The sequence below is a fragment of the Populus nigra genome, chromosome 3 (assembly GCF_951802175.1).
Source record: "Populus nigra chromosome 3, ddPopNigr1.1, whole genome shotgun sequence".
Taxonomy (NCBI): domain Eukaryota; kingdom Viridiplantae; phylum Streptophyta; class Magnoliopsida; order Malpighiales; family Salicaceae; genus Populus; species Populus nigra.
Window position 1 is genome coordinate 18894798 of NC_084854.1, and position 22009 is coordinate 18916806.

Here is a 22009-nt window from a genome sequence, read left to right on the forward strand (position 1 = left end):
GGATATAATGATTGTGAACTTTGTAATTTAAAAGTGTACGAGTGTAAGCCCCGGGTAAAAATAAACCCTCTAAAGTACTGTTCATACCGAGAGCTTTAAAGGGAGAAGGGAAAGTGTTTTTCATTCAAACTTTCTTTCTTTCTTTCTTTCAAGAATATGTTTTAGAAAGCAAATTAAAGGGATTGCAAGAGAGAGGGATAGGGATATTGAGAGAAATTAGTGTTAGAGATTTACTTGGGTTAGCAAAAGTAAAGAGATTGGTTTCTAGAGAGAGAAACAAGTAATCATGGAGAGGAAGGAAATTGGAAAGAGAAATTTCAAAGGAAACTCATATAATTGTTTGAAAAAAAATAGTAGGTAAGATGTCTCTCCACTTATTATTGTTTTATTTTAATGTTTTATCAAGAAAGGGAAAGAAATCTTCAATTCATGGGAGAGTTAGGGTTCATGTGAAATTTTAGGGGAAATTTGAAATTGATTTTAATTTGTTAAATTTTACATTATTTTAAAAAATTAGTGAAATATCATGAAGTGAGCATCTCATATTTATATTTTTTATTTGTTTTCTGTAGGATTTTTTACTGATTTTAAAAATAATTCGAGTTCTCTTGTTTTTTTATTTTTTATCTTTGTTAAATTTAACTTTTTAGAAGAAATTTTATTTTATTTTTTTAAAAATTAAATTAATTACTTAAATATAAACATGAGATGCTTATTGCATGATATTTTATTTGGTTTACTTTCTAGATCATTGCTCTCATAAAGCATATAATCTCTTACAATGTTATCATGCAATCTTTTATAATAGTATTAGAACTATCTTAATAAGTTGTTTCTAGTGGTAGATAAACACCAAGTCTCAATCACATTTTTCTTCTTCTTGTTTCAAGTATAATATTGAAAATTCATTTTTATAATTAATTATTTCATTTTTGTTATCGCTTCATGTAATGTTGAAGAAATATTAATTTTGGTTTCGCCTTCTGTTAAGGGGCAAGTGTAGGCCACACCGGCCGTCACATGATGGTTGTGGGCCATGCCAGAATGATTGGACAAGGCGAGTCATTTAACTCATCCAATCAGAGTCAAAGAATTAATTATGGTTCCAACACCAGTGATTGTTCTTCAATCTGCTCTATCGTCCTTAATTTCATTTCCCCACAACATTCGTCTCTCTCTCTCAATTTACAATTCCACTCCTCTATCATAAGATACCGGGGACGTCGACATACATATTCTTGCTCGAGGATTGGCTCTTCACTTCCATGTGGGCCCCGTTGTCCTGGTTTTCTCTGTCAGCATCCATCCAACATCGCCACTGCAAGGCCCAGCCCACGTCTCTTCATTACCCCCACCATTTTTTGTTATCTGGTTCGAAGAAGCCAATGCCATGTCATCAAAACTCGGGGAAAAGATTGGTAGTTGTGCCACTACACATGTGCAATCACATCGACATTAAGCCTGCGCTCATGTGGGGATTAACATGCCATCGGTGCTACAACTTTGGCTTCTATTGGCCTCGATTGGAAAGCGGAAAGCCGAAGCCTTTAGTGTATCAAAGCCTTCTTTTCAAGGATATTTCGTACTTGTTTGACTCCAGCTTCACCGTGTACTAAACCAAAACAAAAAAGATTTTAACGTAAAAAAATGGGTGTATAGTCATTTTCAACGTGTTTTTTTTAATAAAAAACATTTAATTGTAAACTGAAAAAATAATACATATATTTAATTAAAAGAATTGAGAATCATGTAGGGTTAAATAAAAAGAATGCCTCGAAACAAATGTTAGAATCCTATTTGAAAACCAAGAAAAAATTAAACTACATTTTATTAAAAAATATCACAAGCTTTTTTAATTTATTTATATAAAAATAGCGTGAAAAGTTACGTGCAACAATTCTATTATATCATTATCAATAATACTCTCTTATAGTCTAATTAATTGATTATTTGTTTTGGAAGATTATTCATTATATCATTATTGATCATTATCAAATTCTGGAATACCATTGTCAGCAAAATCCTCCAACTACTAGAAAACAAGTTGCTGGCTCATATTGCCAGCATGAGCTGTGCCAAAAAAAAAAACTCTATATTTGGAAAACAATATTAATGCGGATTCTCCAACTACTACAACTCCTTTGCATGTGGTCCATTAATGAGTTTGAAGAAGCTCTAATTTAAAAAGAAAAAAGCTCTGAGTTTCTGCTAAATGATGCTGTGAATTTATTGATAAAACTGTAAGAAATAATTCGCTGTTCTTAGCAGGTAAAGTCTCTCTACATCATATCCTTCTTCCACCTCAAGAAATCTGCTAGCCGTGGTCATATAGGATGGAATCTAGACGTTTCGCTTCAACTACAAGGTGAAGATCATGGATATAATTAGACTTTTGGGAGAGTTGGCTAGCTCACACTTTGTATTATTGTAACTGTACAAATTAATTATGAGCATTTATAATTTAATCACCTGCGGAGAAGAGAGAGAGGGATTATTTCCCTGGTCAGCACTCTCATGCCCAAGCCATTGGTTAGTGCTGGAAACAAGCCCCACCGTCTGGGAAGAATATAATCTGTAAGGTTGAGAGGGAAGCAATAAATTAAAAGATATATAAAGAAAGCTTTAATTTCTTTCTTTGGAATCCAAAGGCTTATTATATATTTCTTCCCAATTTAATAAACAATTTTTCTCTTTTCATGTTAAGATTAGATGCTTTGCTTCTTTATCCCACTTTATTTATAATCTACTTTAAATTATATAAGAGATAAAATAATTAATTATATCCGGACAAAAACCATATAACTTGTTAACGAATAGCATCATAAATTGTGTCATTAATCTTCACAAAATCCAATTTTTATTTTAAATTGACGGAATACCTTTAATTTCCTAGACATTGGCACATGAATCATCAATGTTTGTAGGTCGCAAATTGTACAAACAACTTGAAATTGAGAAAAGTAAAGGGAAGGACGAAAGAAGGCGTTGACTGTAGAGGATGAATCTCAGCAATCTGTAGGCAATCATCAGTTTGATCATGAAACTGAGTCAGAAGCGCTCCCACAGGATTCGTTACCAAGCACCATTCATTTTTTAAAACTAATTCCGGGACCGGCACAGGGTAAGATAGAAGTCATTAATTTTATTTTTTAAAAAAAGTAACAAAAATAAAGTTGTTTTGACAAAAATAAAATTTGTTCAGAAAAGTTAATGATTTTTGGCCAGGTTATGTATGATTAATCTATTAAATCATGAGTTAATCCTGATTTTTTATCAAATCAGGCCAATTAATTTCTTTTTAATTTTTTTAAATTCCAACCAGGCCTCAGACTAACAAACCGGATGATCGAGTTGTTAAACTTTGCTCGGTGAAAGAAGAACACCCAATATTTCAGTGTGACAATTTTTCAAAAGATCAACAGGGACTTGAGCTTCATGCCATTTTTTTCATCTCTACCTCCCGCCTTAATATTGGTGTGGACAAGTTTGAAGTTGTAGGTTGTATTTAAATGCATAAAAAGGTGTTCAGTAATTTTACACGGTCGATTAAATTATGATTGGATTGGGATGTCCAGCAAACCATCCCGTGTAAGAAACAAATGGTGTCCGAAGGAGCCAACTGCCCGCCCGCCCACTTGCTTCTAAAGCATTTCTCCGACAAGAAAAAAGATCGCAAGCTGAGAATAAAAACACCAAACACATTAAAAAGAATATCAGTCTTTTCATGACTGTATTAAATCTTTTGGTCATCCTTGAGTAAGCAACAGCTGGTGAACTGCCATTCGCCAGCAAAATTAAGCCAACTAATATTTTTTTCACAGCAGCCAATCCCAATATTTTACCTAATAATAATAGCCAGCCAGCAAGCAATGCTTGTGTGTGTTTTTTATTCTTCGGTTGCGTCATGTGTGCTTCGTTTTATTATACAAAAGGAAAAGTCCAAGAAGCAAACAGCGAAGAAATATTGTTTGTTTTTATGCTTTAAAAATGTTTTTTTAAAAATTAAATTTATTTATTTATTTTAAATTAATTTTTTTTATGTTTTCAAATTGTTTTGACATGTTGATGTCAAAAATATTTTTTAAAAAAATATATTATTTTGATATATTTCTGAACAAAAAAACATTTTAAAAAATAACATCTAATATACTTACAAACCCCTCGAAAAAGACCTTCGTGGGTTCACTACCAGATGTGAGACTATTTGTTTTTACATTTCAAAAATACTTTAAAATTTTTTTTTATTTTTTTATTTTACTATAAATTAATATTTTTTATGCTTTTAGATCATTTTAATGTGTTAATATTACAAATAATTTTTAAAAATAAAAAAATATTTTAATATATTTTTAAATATAATATATTTTAAACTACAATCACTACCCTACCTTCACTTTCATACCAGTAAACCTGGTTCTAGAACTTCTTGGAACTGCTAATTAAATTGATTCCCTTTTTACATTGATGCAAGTTGATTTACTTATATTGCTCAGTGCACGACTCTAGATATTTCAGGCTTCCAACAAATTATATAATGTCGGTGCGTGACACGTCAACAGTTATTCTAATCTAAGGATAAGGAGGTTCAATTGTTATTTGTTTATTTTATTTATTTATTTTGGATGTCATTATACTTTACATCTTATATATTTTTTATCTTAAGATAAATTTATCTCATATAAATTATTTGACTACCAATATTGAAAAGAAAAAAAAAGAGAATTATTTGACTTGTATATCCTTTGTATACAGAGAATGTTTGATGTCGTGGTAACGGTTTTTCTTTCAAAATAGTTTTTGTTTAGAAATATATCAAAAAATATATTTTTTATTTTTTAAAATTTATTTTTGATATGAGTATAATAAAATAATATAAAAAAATTAAGAAAAATAAATTTCAAAATTTTACCAAACAGTGATTAAAAGGAGCTGAAATTAAAATATATTGGAAGGATCTCGTTGAAATCTATAAAATAATTTTCTTCCTGCTTGCTTGTTGATTACACATGCAGCTAGCTGCCGATGAAATGCATTATTGCTAATTGTTATCAGTAATGATGTGAGAGTCAATCACAGAAGCAGCTTTGAGTTTGGTGTCACGGGGAAACGTGTGGCGTGCGGCCTATTAATACACAATTAATTGCTCTATTTAACTTTGCAGGCATATCCTCTCCTCTCTATCAATTGCAGTTCTCCTCTGCAGAGAAGGAAAGGCACGACAGCAACAGCAGGAAGATACTAGCTGCTGCTACCTTCTCCATATCTGGATTCTACCAATTTCAGTATAATTAATGCGTTGTCCTGAGAGGAATTATTTGGCAAATTATATGGATCTAGTTGTTGAGTTTTCCAACGGGGATGCCTACGCTTTAATTAGTGCTTCAAAGGGAATGCGGTCACTTCAGATTCGTCGCATCATTAATCGTACCAGACGCTGTTACATTAACGAGATCCCCATCTACTCACGTATTAATTGATCCGAAAGCTAAGTAGTAATTAAAAACAAAATCCGAGGAGCGATCATGCATGCAAATGTGACTTAGCAATTAAAAATATAAATATAAATATATTTTTTTCATATATAAAAAAGAGCTTGCTATTGTTCATTTCTTTCAATTTTGGTGATTTCACCTTCAACTCCTTATAAATAATCAAATTAATTTTTATATATATATAAAATCGAGCAGTAACCCAATACTGCATCAAACGGTTTTAAAAACCCACAATTACTATATAAAATATAAGTTAAAATAAATAATCAACCCAAAACCCCAATTAACCCAACATAAAAAAAGTTTAATAACCAAAAAACAGTACTGATAATCCACAATGAATTATTATTTTTTAATTGTTTTTGGTTAATCAGACATTAACAAACCAAAAAATGGAGTTAGAGACGGCGTACCCAATGGCTTCATGAACTCAATTAACTAGGATTTATAATTATTTTTTGGTAATTAGTTAAATTAAACACAACTAACCCAACAAAAATACGAAGAAAGACATCAGTATCATGTAGTCTCTATCCAAGGAGACAACGTCAGCATCAAGCAATTCAAGGTGGCTCAAGGCATCCAGTGGCCATCTCGATATTTTCTTCAAACTCCAATGCCAAATCCAAATCCCATCACCTCCTTACTTTCCACGGAACTCTATCCGTTTCTATTCCGCGTAATATTTAATTTAACCGGTTATCCTGGTCACCACACCGCGTTCCTCTTCCTCCGCCTTTTATCTCCTTCCCCAAATCCGCCCCCCCTCTCTCCAGGCTAAATGGCTTGACAGAACTCACATTCTCTCAGAAATTGAAAAATGTCTTCCCATTATACCCCTCATGTTTCACCTTATTTCCCAATCTCCACCTCTGTCTCTCAAAGAAAAACCCTAATTGGCGCCAACCACACCTCCGCTCGCTTCTGCTCTCGTTAGAAAAAAAAAGAGAAAATCACTCACTCCTCTACATATTTTTTTTTTCCTTAAATATTTGCTTTGTAATTGTATATTAATAGTCATGGAGCCAACCGTAGGGAAACCGAACTTCTTGAGCAACATTCTTGTGAAGGTGTTATTATTCGGTGTTTTAATCATTATCGTTCGATTCGCTTACGTTGTTACCATCACTGGCGAATCATGCAATCTCGGTGGATTCTGTTTCTTACCGGAGAATTTCAATTTCGTCATCGCCGGCTCCGGAACCGGTTTCTCCACCGCGAACAGAGCAGTTGAATCCACCTCAGCGGGTCCCTCACAGCCATATCTCTACGCGAGTAAAGACTGGATCAAGGCCGTTCATTTCTACTCTGATATCTTTCATGATCTGGTATCCGAAGGTTATCTTTCGGCTATTTCCAAGACTTTGTGTGTAGAAACGCCGAGCGGAGAAGATGTTTTCGCTTTGAAAGAAATCGGCATTTTGGACTCGATTGGGATTTACCAAAAAGCATCAAAGCCGTTGGTGATTTCGACGAAGGAGAACGGGTGGCCGTTCGATGAGAATTCTTTTGACTTTATTTTCTCCGGCGGGGACCGGTTGGATAAGGGTTCACAGAAGAGGCCGTTGGATTTAACGGTGTCAGAGATCCAGCGAACATTAAAACCAGAAGGGTTTTTTGTGGCTCACGTGAGTGCTAAAGATAACTATAGTCTTAATTCGTTTCTTGATTTGTTCAATTCTTGCAAATTAATCAAGTCACTCGACATTGAAGGTTATAATTCATCACTGCCTTTTATTAGAGAAATTGTTTTGCAAAAGAAAGGAGGGAGTGAAATTCTTAGCAAAGATTCTGATGGCAATTCGGAGAATACATGCTCTGTTCCGGGGTATAAAAGGGATTTGGTGCGCAATGCCGAGCCTCTGATAAAGGAAGAGCCATTGAAGCCGTGGATTACACTGAAAAGGAATATAAAGAATATTAAGTATCTCCCGGCCATGGCGGATATTAGTTTTAAGAGTAGGTATGTGTATGTTGATGTTGGAGCTAGGAGTTATGGGTCTAGTATAGGGAGCTGGTTTAAGAAGCAATATCCTAAACAGAATAGGACGTTTGACGTGTATGCGATTGAGGCAGATAAGGCGTTCTATGAGGAATATAGAGTAAAAAAAGGGGTCAAATTGTTGCCATATGCTGCATGGGTGAGGAATGAGACGTTGAGGTTTGAGATTAATCATGATCCGGGCAAGAAAGTAAAGGATAAGGCACGAGGGATGGGGAGAATTCAGCCAGTGAAATCTGATTCATCATCGGGAAGTTTTAATGGAGAGGTGAATGAGATTGAAGGGTTTGATTTTGCTGAGTGGTTGAAGAGCACGGTGACGGAGAAGGATTTTGTGGTGATGAAGATGGATGTTGAAGGGACCGAGTTTGATTTGATACCGAGGTTGTTTGAAACTGGAGCCATTTGTTTGATTGATGAAATCTTTCTTGAATGTCATTATAGTAGGTGGCAAAGATGTTGTCCTGGACAGAGGAGCTCCAAGTATGAGAAAACATATGGGCAGTGCTTGGATCTGTTTACTTCTCTAAGAGACAGGGGAGTTCTAGTTCATCAGTGGTGGTGATTGCCTGATTGGTGACAATCCTACTCATCTCTCTTCTTCTTGTTTTTTTTTTTTTTCAGAAAAGGGAAATAAAATCATAGTGCAAACACCTTAGGATTTAATATTTTTTGTTTTTTTTTTAGTATTTCCTTCGTTGCAAGTTTCTTTTCATGTAAGAATTGCAGATGCAAATGAAAGTCTCATTACTTTATATTATTCTCTCCATTTATTAGATTTCAATGTATGAATCACTATCTAGTCTATTGAAGTGATTTTAGTTACAATTTATAACGAGATTTCAATTTATGTCCTACCATTGAGATACAATTTGTTCAAAATTCAGTATTGTTGCTGACTGATTTTGGCTGTGTCGTTGAGAGCTTTCCATGCATTAATTAAGATGGCAAGCTTTAGATACGAGAATCCTCAACAAATGTGTTTCTTTAGTTTTATTATATGCTTAAGTGTCTCCCTAACAAATCCAAGCTTGTTTCTCTCTGGACTAGAGAGTTTACCATGTCCCTGATAAAGAACAGTGGCAGTGCCATTTTGATCTGGTTCAAACCTTAGAAATTCGTAAACATGGCCTGACTAATGGTTCTTCCACTTCTCAAATCGTCCTCCGTGGTTGCTATATTATTGCATTCAAGTTTGTCATTTCAAGGCATACTTGCATTGCTGCCCATTGAGCACAGTTGTAAGATTATGGAGCTTATATGATTATTGTAGTGCCATTCTGCCAATTTACTTTTATGCAATTGAGTTTGCATGCCCCCTTCAAGCGTCCAAAACCATGGTCTGGTCTATTAGTCCCACATAAATGTTAGAATTGAATTGATTCTAGCAACAAAATTCGATGAGATTTCAGTTACTTTCTACTCTTGTTTGAGACCGTTTGAAAGTTCGGGCATGTAAGAATCGCTGCTATCCATGGTTCCATATTTTTACAGGCATGGGAACCAATGACTGATTTCAAATTCGTAAAATGGGCGTGCTTATCTTTAATCTTGTGTGAATTTAATTTGCTCGTGCTATCAGCTATGGTATAAATAAAATCAAAGCTACTCTATATTTTATGTAGTGGAGTGTACAATATTTTCTATAAAAATCAATAATTATAGTGTTAAAAATAAATATAAATTGAGATAGTACATACACTTCATAATATTATTAATGAATGAATAATAATTATACTAAGAAACCGATAACTAAAAAATTATGTCAAATCACTTATGGTTTTTTTAATATTTAAGGGATCATGGTAAGTTGCTAAACATTATACTTAATTTTTAAATATAAATTAATCAATTGAATTGATAATAAATTAACTTGTTTAATTTATTTAATCTTATTTTATTTAGAATTGTGATTTATATTTAGATAAATTTATTAGAGAATCTAATGAGTGACACTCTTAAGAATAATTGGTCATAAATCAAAATAGAATGATTAAAGTATAATATTTTATTCAATAAAAACTTAAAAAAATTGAATAAGAATTTGATTTAATAAATTTTTAAAATTGTTCTAAATAATATATTTAATATTATCCAGGTGTAAACTATATTTAGAGAAATATCTCCCATGTTTATCGTGGAATACCACTATAAATTGTTTTCAGGTTGATGGCATATATTTAGTGATGAATATCTCTCTTTTTACACCTACATATATTTAGAGAAATTCCTAGGATGTATTTATTTGTATATATTGAGGACAAAACTCAAAATATTTTTTCAAATGAAACAAATCAAATATATATATATAAACTCAAAATATATATCATTAATAATATAATGATAGATTATTAATTCATCCACGCAGTCAAAGAGTTGGTTTTTTTTTTTTTTTCAAACATGCATCTAGCTAGCTGAAGAGTTAATCCTCCCAAATAAACATACTTATTATTTCATAAATTTATTTTTTTGTTATAAATCTAATGTAAAACTTCATATTTGTTTTTTATAATTACAACTTTTTCATGATAATTTTTAATTTAAATGACAAAAATAATAATTTATAATTAAACTATCACGGTATAAATATAAAAATAACTATTATAAATTATTATTTTAATTTTGTATGAAAAATAGTTGTAATCATGATGTATTTTATATTTTTTTGGTGAAAAAAAATTCTTTTTTCTTGATAAATAAACATGTTTTTTATTTTTTTATTAAAAAAAACTAGAAAGAAGAAAGAAGAAGAAAATCAAGACGAAAAAAAAAGGTTTTTTTTAGTTTTGTTTTTTTCTTTGTTACTAAACATGCATGAAGCATCTACATCTCATTTTAATCGTAACATCAGCGAAAAAAGCTCTCTTGCCTCTCTTTTTTTTTCCTAGAAAAAGAGCTCTCTTGACTGGCTTAACATGTCTTGAAAGGATATGGAAAAATAATGAATTTTTTTTTATAAAAAAACATTAAATATTAAAACATACCACTTTAGATTTTTATAGTTTAAACTTTTTAATATTAGTCTTGTAGTTTTCAAAATCTTAAATTCACTTACACATGTTTGCAATTTCTGAATTGAATTCAATTTGGAGGTTTTAATAAAATTGTATGTTTAGAATTTTTTAAAATATTAAGAATTGAATTTCAAATAGAATTCAATCTTTAAAAATATTATAAAAATAAATTAAAGATCAACTCTTCTAATTTAAAATTTAAAATAGAAAAAAATTAATATTAAAAGTAATTTTTTCAAAATATATATCTAACCATTTTATTTTTTAAAATATTTGAAAAAATAAGATGAATTGACATTTAAATTAAAATTAAACACTATAATAAAATTTAAATTAAATTATTTCTAATGTAGAGAATTAGTTATAAACAATATGCGAGTCATCAACTACCGCCAATTATTTAACAATCAATCAAGAGACATGCACGGTAACATTTAATTTTGAAACTTATTGGATCAAAAGTGGAAAGCTCAAGACTATAGAAACCAGAGTGAAATATTACTAAATCTATGAGGGCTAAAACAGGTTACCTAAACAGATACAAACGAGGAACCTGCCGTGTTCTAATGTCCCATGATTGGCTCTGGCATGTTTAGTTTCTGTTTTTTTTTCTTATCCAAATAAAATGTTGTGTTGTATATGAAAACTATCCTAGTTTTTCTCCTTTGCCCCTTCTTAATCTCAGCCTCCGGGGTCTATGGAAAATCTCATTTTCCTTCGTTTTCCTTCTTGTTTTTGAAGAAAAATGTTCGGTTGTTGATTGGATCTTGGTGGGTCCGCTTTGATTTTTTTGCTACATTTCTAGTTGCTCATAGAATGGGAGCTTGTTGCAGTAGGGAACCATATGGTAATGGGGTGGATGTAGAGGATGCTGTTGCAGACAGAGAACAAGAGGATGGTGAGGAAGGTGATGCAATTATTGGAGATTATGGGGCCCGAGTGAGGTTATATGGAGCTTCAAAATATACATCAATGTACACCCAACAAGGAAGAAAAGTGACCAATCAAGATGCTATGACTGTTTGGGAGGTAATAAAAAAATGATATGCACGCCATTCATTGCTTCTTCCTCTTCTTCTTCTTCTTCGACCTGGAGTTTTATTTCTCATATGATGCATCCATAATCAATATGTTTTCATAGTTACACATTTCTTGCGTTGGTTTATTTTTCTTTAATTTTGTGATTACAGTCTTAATTAATTTCTGATCAATTGAAGTATGTTATTTTATGGATCAAACTTCTGTTTTCTCATGTAGAAGGGTGACAATATTTTTTTCATGAAGATGAAATTCAAAATTTTGCTGTAATATTGAATTTGTTTTAACATCTCATTGCCTTATGCATTATTGTTCTTTTTTCTTGTTGCCTTGCCCATGTTTTCAAAGTTTTATTTGGATGTTAATTACTTTGACAATAAGATTTTAGGTTTCCAGAGAAAGTTGCATTTCTCATGCATTTTGTCGTTTGCTAGCCATGTATTTGTTGGTTATGATCTGGTATTTTTATTATCAACCTGCAGAGCACAAGAGATGAAAGAAACGTTGAAAAAGTTGATTAATTACTGCATTTATTGCTAGCCAGTTGGTGAATAGAGATCTGAAATGCATTGTTCTGACTTGAAAAGAATTTCGTGAAAAATGTATAGGTTTATAATTAGCATTGCAGGGCTAAGAACAAAAGAATTTGATTTCAGTTAGCTAATTTGGGGCTTAAACTAGGAAAGACACACCGCGCCTCTTCATTTATGCTCAATTAGATGCAATTTATTTGCTCTATATTACTCCAAGCATCGCTCATTTTGAATGCTAGTAAATAATCAATCTCATGTATTCAACTAAACTTTGAAGCTTGATCCAGGAATTTACTGGTGATAAGGATATGCTTTTCTGTGGAGTTTTTGATGGTCATGGCCCCTATGGTCACAAAGTTGCGCGCCATGTACGTGATACTTTACCATCGAGGCTCTCTAGTGCAATCAAAGCATCACAGAATAATAGCTTCAAACGTAGAGATAACGAAGGAAAAGGAGATAATATCGACGAGGTCAATAAAAATCAAGGTGACGAAGATAGTGGCGACTATGATGATAGCAGTAGTCTGCTGTTATCTTCATGGGAGACCAGCTTCATTAAATCTTTCAAGGAAATGGATGAAGAACTTAGCCTTGATGCCAGCATTGATAGCTTTTGCAGTGGAACTACTGCTGTGTCTGTAATTAAGGAGGTATAAGTTCACTCTTAAGTAAATTCGTTGTCAATGGACAGAGATATTTTTTTTGTTGTTTGTTTCTGAGTCCTTGTTTTTTAATTTTCAGGGAAACAACTTGATCATTGCCAACTTGGGCGATTCTCGTGCTATTCTTTGTTCTAGGGGCCCCAAAAACCAACTTGTTCCCGTCCAACTCACTGTTGATCTAAAACCAAATATTACAAGTGGGTGTTTTCTCATTACCTTTCAATGCATGACAAGAGTTGCGAATCAAATTAACCTTCTTTTGATTCTTACGGTAACTCAGGTGAAGCTGAAAGAATCAAGAACTCCAATGGCAGAGTTCTTGCATTGGATCAAGAACCAGAAGTTTTCAGAGTATGGATGCCTGATGAAGATTGTCCTGGTCTCGCCATGGCAAGGGCTTTTGGAGATTTCTGCCTGAAAGATTACGGCCTCATTTCAACTCCTGAGGTTTCTTATAGAAGGCTAACCGATAAGGATGAATTTGTGGTTCTAGCAACTGATGGGGTAAGAGGAATGAAAAACCAAAATATCTGATAAATTAACTTATTGGTTAACTAGCTGGTGTTCACCATGGAAGTTCTTGAAACCGAAGATAATTGAATTCACTGGAGAAGTCGTGAATTGGCAGGGAAATGCAATAATCAGTCTAGTATGAAGCGAAACAAACACTAGTCGTTTGGACAGAATAGAAGGGGAGAAAGCCTGTACAGTTATTTTTTGTCAAGTGTGACATAAGCCCATAGCTTATTGATTACCTTTTCACTACATTCGATTCACCTTGTAGAATTTGAGGATTTTTGTTTTATTTACAGGTATGGGATGTGTTAACAAACTATGAGGTCGTAAAGATTGTTGCTTATGCAAGGAAGCGATCCATGGCTGCTAAATTGGTAGTCAAGTATGCTGTTCGTGCATGGAAAATAAAATATCCCGGATGCAAGGTCGATGACTGTGCAGTTATATGCTTGTTTCTGAAGAATCGAACTTTGTTAGCCAGATCCTTTTCTGAACTGACCCAAGTCAGTGTGAATCACTCAGAGCTTGAAGCCTGCTCTGATGTGAGCTTGGCCAAGCTTGAAAACTACTCTGAAGTGAGCCGGGCCAGTCTCAATCACTCAGAGATTGCAGCAGTTCCAAGAAAGTTTAGATCCAAGAAAAGAGGGGAAATCTCCGAAAATGCCAAGACTTATCTAGACTCGGACGAGAATGACTGTCCTCCTGCCAGATTAGACAAAGTGAATTCATCCGGTAAGTTCCCTCGTTTGCGCAATGTTTTGAGTCGGCGAAAATCAACCAAAGATCACGAAGCTGTTGAAGCTTGGTGACAATCTTCTTCTGTGTCTTAAACCTAACAATGGGGTCATGCCGAAGTGGCCTGCACCTCTGGGAATACTTATGCCTCGTTTGTAAAAATATAGAAAGCTAAGAACCATGCTGGGTTTCTCCCCGTTCTGCTTGAAATTATCCCTCGATATAATTTTAACTGGAAATACTAATAGATAAATGGCCATTCGTAGCACTCTTCACTATTTGTGGCAGATGATTGAAGAATCTACTGGTAAAATTAGTGATAGTCGCCGTTTGTTTTTCCTTAAAGCATGGTTATAAAATTTGATATGAGAGTTGACCCTGTATAAGACTTGTGTAACGCTCTGAAATTTTCATATAAATTTCACCTTTTTTTATTATTTTATAATTGAAAAATGGAAGAATTATATATATATATATATATATATATATATATATATATATATATATATATATTTACCTTTTATCTTTCGAGTTGCAACCTGTGTAGAGAGCTTACTAGAGACATCATTTATAAAGTTGTATTACTAATGTGGTGGAAACAACGCCAAAAGAAAAAAAGGGAAAATCACTTTAAAAAAAAAAAAAACTTTTTTTAAAAAGAAAGAAAGAAAAAAAAGCACCAGCCAATTAATTCGCATGCTTTCTCTCACCTTTTTTTGAAACTTTTGAAAAGGAAAGATCAACAGCGACTATCGCAACTTTTCAAAACCACTTTGTTTTGTTTGGAAAACTTCGGTAGTTGGTTTTGAATGTTTTTGAAATTAGAAAAATATAAACAAACAAATTTTCTATATCTTTTTAAGTTCGATTTTCAAAAACAGTAAAAATCAAATTGACCTCGTAGCCCTCAAGAGAAAAATCCCATAAAGAGCTTGTTCATGTATTCCTATGTTCAATAGGTAAGGAGTAGATTGTTAGTTCTCGGCTGTGAATCAGATTAATGTTTTTTAATATAAAAAGAAATTTTTAGGTATTTTTAATGTTTTTTCAAATAGAAAAAATTTAAATCATGTAGGGATTAACTCGATGTAATCTAATTAACTTGACAGGTCAAAAAACAACTTAAATAACTGATAATTATATAGTTTGACTCAATAAATATTCAAGAATAGACTTTTTATATAAATATTAAGAGAACAATATATTAGATTGATTTGGATCAACCTGGATCAACCTGCTAATTTGTATGTTAGGTTATGAGATCATGATAACCTAGAAAATAAATTAAGATAAATTATGAAGTCTAATTTTCAATAAACTCAATGTTGAATGATGAAATTGAAAAAAAATCAATTAAAAAAGAATATAAAAAACTACTCGAGTTAACTTGTGACTCGAGTCATGAGTCGGGAATAACTTCATAAAAAAAAAACGAAGCTCAATTCTCAATCAATCAGATATTAAAATATGGTATCGAAGAAAAAAGTCAACTGGGAAAAGGAAAAAAAAAACTCGAGTCAACTCAATTAATTTGTCAAACCCGCGATCCGAGTTATGAGAATATAATAACTTTATAAAATAATAAATTGAAAATAATTATAAAACTCAATAAATCTAATGTTGAACAATAAAAATGCAATTGAAAAACCGATTACAAAAAAATAACTCAAGTCAAACCCAAGTTAATTCGCCAAACTCATGACTTAGATCATGATACGAGGATAATCTCATGAAAACCAAACCAAAATAAATTATAAAACTTAATTATCAATCAACTTAATATTGAAAAATAAATTTAAAAAACAAAAACTAATTAGAAAAGGAAAAAAAAACTCGAGTTAACCCGTCAAACTCGATATTCAAGTCATAAGATTGAAATAATCTCATAAAAAATAAATTGAGAAAAATTTTAAAACTTAATCTTCAATAAATCTAATGTTGAAGAATCATAAAATAAAATAAAAACATAGATCTAAATGATATTTTGTGAGGAGAGTTTTTTTCAAAACTTTTTATTTTTTCTATTTTTTTTTGTTAATGCTATCTGAAACCTGTGCCAAGGACAGTTAAAGGCCCAGCTTTGAAGCTTAGAAAATGTATTAGGCGGACGGTTTCCTTCAAAGTTCAAACGACGTGAGAGGATAATTCATATTTGCTTAAGCAGCAAAGGAGATTTTCCGATGTTCTGTACTTGAGATAGTATTTCCATTGTGTGTATTTAGGTAATTTAATTAAAATCCCCCCCTCACGTGTGTGCGCGTGTCTAAAAATATTTTCGACATATACCGAAAAACTTTAATGATTAACCTGAATAGATTATTTTCAAAAAATTTAATGAAAATAAAATTCAGGAACCAAACCAAGACCTGCCCTCACAAGCTTCGAGGAGGATTGGGCAAAAGATGACGCCATGAGATGTAAGCCCCGTTCTGTTGGCCCACAGTGTTGTGGACTTGAGTGAATAACTGTAGTAATTGGCCAAGTTACCCGGGCTACGAACCTCTAGGCTCCACACATGTCTCAGCCATCTGCACATGGCAGGTGGATTCGTTGCACCGAGCGTTCCTGTTTCCAGGACCGCATTTCTGCGGAGTAGGGCCCGGGGACTTTCCTGGGTCATCTACGGACCCGCTCACTCCAGCTCATGGCGAGATGACCTCGCGGTCCTGAACGAGGGTGATATAGCAGTAAAATTATATTTTTCCAGTCGATGTGGGACATTTTTGCGTAGCATCCAAAGAAGCTCGTATCTTTTCTTTTTCCTTCTTCTTTTTTCATAGGATGTGATTTTTTTTTTTCTAAGACGGGTTTGCCTTTAATTGAATCCTTGGAAAAACAAGATTGAGGATTCACATATTTAAGTTTACCTTCAATTAGTTTTTAGAGCTCGAGGTTCCTGCTCTCTTTTTTTGTGTTTCAATAGTGTAAAATTCTGCCATTGATTTCGATTATTTCTCTTTAATTTAATGGACCTTTGTTCATGAATCTTATAATTATGGATCCCAAACACTTGAAAATTTTACTTATGCCAAACCATTTTGTTACCATCTGAAGAAATATCAAATATGATTTGTTTATCACCAAGAACACATCTATTCACTTTTTTGACATGTTTTTTAATATTAAAAAATTAAGTGCAAATTGAAACATTTATGCACACTTCTAATTAAATAAATTGAGAATTATTTATGTCAATAAATTAAAAAACAATCATTAAAGATAACTAAATACATATATGAAAAAATCAAGAAATGAATGTAAATCAAGATATTTAATCTCGTAATACAAAATATTTACCCAATTTATTAAAATTAATTTTTACTTAATTAAATGATAATAAAAATAAATATACACGTAGAATTGATTGAATAAAATCAATATATTTTTCATGTTTGCACTTATTAGAAACACTATTCAAAAATAAATATTTTTTATTTTTTAAAAAAAACTCAATTATATAAAACATAAAAATAATTATAAAAGAATTAGATTAATATCTTCAAAAAATAAATACATACAAAATAATTTTAAAACAACCACTACTTAAAAAACACTAAATTCAAAAAAAATTAGATAGAAAGAGTATTGATTTAAATATAAATTTTAAAAAATATTTTTAAAAAACATTTATAAAAAAAAAAGTCGTTTGGAAAACTAGGCCAGCGCCTGGCTTATTTATAAAGGGCTAGCACGCGGGCTCTATTTTTTAAAAAAATACAATTGGGTTGGATTACATGTCATTGGCCTCAACATTTTTGAAAACAAATGAATTCCAGAAGACATGTCATATGATTTTCCCTAAATTTCTATATTTGTTTTGACTGGAAAAATAGGATCTATATTTTTTTTACCCAAAGCTCATTTCCATCCCATTTTTAATCTAAAACATCAAGAAAAGAGCCTACACGCTTTGACAAATCTATAAATGATGTTAACAAAATACACAAAAATCCAAAACTAATCCAAAACAAAAAATCTATATAAATATAAATATGTTTTTTTAGGTAATTTTAAAATGAAAAAACATATATAAATAAAACTTCTCTCACCAAATGAGACCTGATGACGTCAAGATTAACTATTTTGGTGATCAAAATTGATGTCAATGTCGATTTTATCTCTTTATTGTTGAAATTCATCGATCTCTCTCCTCTCTCAAACCATTTTTTTTTACCTTTTTACCATTATATTGTTTTTTTAATTTTATTATTTAATATTTTATTTAATAAAAATTGAGCTTTAAATTATTTTTCATTTTGCTATAGGGTTATTGAGTTCTATTTAATTTCTTCTTCTTAGATGAGATTCCGTTACATTTAAATTTTTTAAAAAATATTATTTAATTTTTAATTTTTAATATTTGATTGATTAGAAATTGATATTTGTGTTTTTTTTTATTTTTTATGGGATTATCTCAATTTTATACTCATAATCACGAGGTTAGTGAGTTAATTTAATTTAACTTTGAGTTTTTTTTATTGCTTTTTAAATATATATATATTTTTTAATTTTAATATTAAATTATTTTTATAATTGAACTTCGTATTTTTATTTATTTTGCTTTCAAAAGGAATACACCAAGTCGCATATTCAGGGGAAAACCTTAACTGTAACCCAGCGAGGAGCGCCTAACTACTACTTTTCTATATATCCTTTGCATTCCAGCTCAAGATAAGGAAGCGTGACAGGGGCAAGTGTGACTTTTCTCGAATTCTGCAACTCATCGTCGATTATATAAGTAGAGTTTAAGCATCCTTTTTTAAGCCAGCAGTATAGATTTCCCAGTCCCTGATATTTTGGTGACTAAACTTTTCTCACACACATATACTCACTCGATCAATCACAGAGAAGTAAGAAAGAGAGATATAAAGATCGAAATTGGATAAGATGCCTTGCCTTTATATCTCTACCAACGTCAACCTTGACGATGTTGATAAGGATCCTATCTTCTCCGAGGCAACAAAAGCTGTGGCTACCATCATCGGCAGACCTGAACACGTAAAATTTCTCTGTCCCTTCAACTCCTTTCATTCATTTCTTTTGCCTATAGCCTTATATATATACTAGGGAGTTGTTCAGGTTTAAATTCTGTGGCCTACAAATGCATGTCTATATTGTTAACTATTGGTTTAATTCTTAATTTTCATTCAAGTAGTGGAAGAAGAAATTAAGGGACTAGATCTTTCATTTGGTGTGTTGATGTTCTTTAATGGTGATCCTTAAGGAAGATTAGATGTGGAAGAAGGATCGGTTGCTCATTATAAATGTTAGTATTTTAAGCAGGCCGTGCTCTGTGCTCTGTGCTCTCTAATGGTGAGTAGAATAAGTTGTCAGCTTGCAACAAGGATCATGTTCCCCTATTCATTCTTTAATGCATTAATTTGACCTAACTTGCTGTGGTTGTTTATGATGATTTCAGTTTTCATTTCCAAGTTTTGGGACAATATTTTGAAGTTACAATCCAGATTCTTTTAGAGTAATGCTAACGAGTCATGACCATTTTATTAGCTTTGATTTCCCTTCATTTTTCCTAGCTGAAGGGATTGGATTGAATCGACTTTTATATGAAGCGCAGGGGTTCATCTGATCAAATTTAACATAGAGTGTTTGATTAAATATGCGAAGTAAAGAAACTGCACATGATTTGTAGCCATTGAGAAGGAGGGATACATAATCAATTCATTTTTACACAAACCCAAACGCATATCCCAGGATGACGATGCACAAAAACCCAGTTGGGATGCTTGAGAATTGAGAAAACTGTTGCACTGTGAGATAAGTAAACTTGACCTAACCAAGCCGTATCCTCCTTCGAATAATGACGAGTTGTTTCCTAAGCATTATTCATTACTTGTTGTTTTGCACCATGTTATTTGAGTGGACTGGAATGGAAACAACGAGAAAAAGGTATTCTTAGTGGGATGATCTTTTTGGTATCAATGGCTATAGCTATCAATCCCATAGCCACTTGACAGAGAGTTGTGTTAGTGCAAAAACCTGGAAAAGTGGTTCTGTAAAAGGTCCCACAGGCAAATGTGAACGAACGAACGAATGGATTGTCCATTTATAAAAAAAAATACAAAAGAGACAAGTGAGAACTGTTGTCTACGGCCCAGCATCCACAGTTTCCAAAACTACTATAAGTGCCTCTTCAGTACCGAGATTCAACTTGTTTTCCTTTTTAAAATTTGAATTTTTTATAGTTTTAAATTAATTTTTTTAAATAATTTTAGATTATTTTAATATATTTACAACCATTTAAAAGACATCTTGAATTACTAAGTTTACTGTCATAGGACATCAAATTCACATCTTGACTTGCATCGATCCATCCGCTTTGTCCAAAACTAAGCCGAGTAGAAAGCCCAATAGCTGGGGGCCTGGAGCTACATCAAACTTTCCTTTTTTCTTGAGAGTCTAATCTTGAAACTTGGAAGTGGCTAGAAGTAGAAACAGAGTAATAAAAACGTTTGCCTGAACGGAGGAAAAGGATGGAATTTATGCTTTGAATAGATAGTGAGAGGGTTTGCTCCGATGCTATCATCAAACTTTTAAGAAAAACTTCGAGGAAGAAATTCCTCGTAAATAGACTATTGATGTGGAGATCCTAATTGGTAAAGTAAAAGTAAGACGACATCTGTGGAGAATACTTTGAACGATGCACAAGAGACCGGCTGATTTGATGAAATCTTATTGCGTGTGTCTAGCATAATCCTCACTTGCAATCAAAGCACAATCCTAAAAATATTCCTCTCACTTGTTTATTTTCTTTTAATTCTCCATGTTCTTATATCTATGCAGCTTGTGATGGTCATACTGAAAGGACTGGTGGCCATATCATTCAATGGGAACAAAGAACCAGCTGCATATGCAGAGATTGTGTCAATGGGTGGCATTACCAAACAAGTTAAGAGGAATCTAATAGCTACTCTTGGCACAATTCTTGAGGCCAAGTTATCTATCCCCAGGGCACGATTCTTCCTTAAAGTTTATGATACAACAGCTGCTGGTAACAGCTCCAAGTTGTAGCTTCTGATAGGATGATCAGTGAGTTTCATCCTAACCATAATGATGTTTTCATTTTATGCCTGCTTATTTTCAAATTGTCAGAGGACATCCTTTCAGGGAAACTAAAAAGAGCAAGAAAAGGATATTAGCATGTTCAAGAAGGCCTCCATGAACATGATTTACATACGCATGACTATCTTATTTCCACTAAATTGAAGCAAATAAAAAATGGAATGGGATTCAGGGTTGTTTGCTGGCTATGTGTTGATGATCTGTGTTTTGCAGAAGAACATATCTAAAGCATGATGGTATTTCCAAATCATCAAATGATCCTTTCAGGCATCAGTTATGGTGATTGACGATGCTGCATAGCTCAGTCACTGGCACTATATTGCCATAGATTTATCAAAAATCACACAAATATACCTCTTGGGAGCAACAATGTAAAAGTAATAGTTGCTGCAACATCTTGAATAAGAAACGGTGTCTATTTTACAAAGAATTCAGTCCACGAGAACTAGATGAAGAAAAAAAAAACTGAAAGAGAGAAACATGGTTTCATCGGGTCGTTGTAAACTAGTTGATTTGAGCTTATCCTGAACAAAAGAAAGATGAATGCTGCTATCTAGATAGAAATCAAGTTTCAGCTTCAGCAACTAAACTTTATTGGTTGCCATATTCATTACAAATGAGCTCGAAATGCTAACGAATTCATTGCCAGTTCAAGAACTAAACATATGTCAACAGAAACACACACCTCAAATTGAAACCAACCCTGTAGTTCTAAGAAAATAAATACAAAAAAGAAGCTGCAGGAATTTAATCCAAAACCCGGCAAAAAGGAACGGCAAATGCTCCTGCTGGGGTCATCAATAAACTCGCTATTTGCTTTCATGGCAAATGTCAGTTTAGTCACCAAACTATGAGCGGATTGTAAATATAATTTCTAAATTATCACGGTTTTCAGTTAGGTCCCCGATTTATCATGCATTTTCCCATCCTCTTG

At 32.5% G+C, this 22009-nt stretch overlaps 3 protein-coding genes across 3 annotated transcripts; all 3 read left to right on the plus strand.

Moving 5' to 3' along the window:
• Positions 1-6135: 6135 nt before the first annotated feature.
• On the plus strand, positions 6136-8249 carry LOC133689589 (uncharacterized). The gene has a single exon (XM_062109501.1). The coding sequence runs from the start codon at positions 6512-6514 to the stop codon at positions 8057-8059; it is 1548 nt and encodes a 515-aa protein (XP_061965485.1). The 5' UTR covers positions 6136-6511; the 3' UTR covers positions 8060-8249.
• Positions 8250-11066: 2817 nt separating this feature from the next.
• LOC133689234 (probable protein phosphatase 2C 65) lies at positions 11067-14432 on the plus strand. The gene is made up of 5 exons (XM_062109024.1): positions 11067-11537; positions 12367-12732; positions 12824-12941; positions 13025-13248; positions 13557-14432. Exons 1-5 carry the CDS (start codon positions 11148-11150, stop codon positions 14067-14069), a joined length of 1611 nt encoding a protein of 536 aa, XP_061965008.1. The 5' UTR covers positions 11067-11147; the 3' UTR covers positions 14070-14432.
• Positions 14433-18658: 4226 nt separating this feature from the next.
• Positions 18659-21251, plus strand: LOC133688813 (uncharacterized). The gene is made up of 2 exons (XM_062108430.1): positions 18659-18993; positions 20797-21251. Exons 1-2 carry the CDS (start codon positions 18883-18885, stop codon positions 21022-21024), a joined length of 339 nt encoding a protein of 112 aa, XP_061964414.1. The 5' UTR covers positions 18659-18882; the 3' UTR covers positions 21025-21251.
• The last annotated feature ends 758 nt before the right edge of the window (positions 21252-22009 follow it).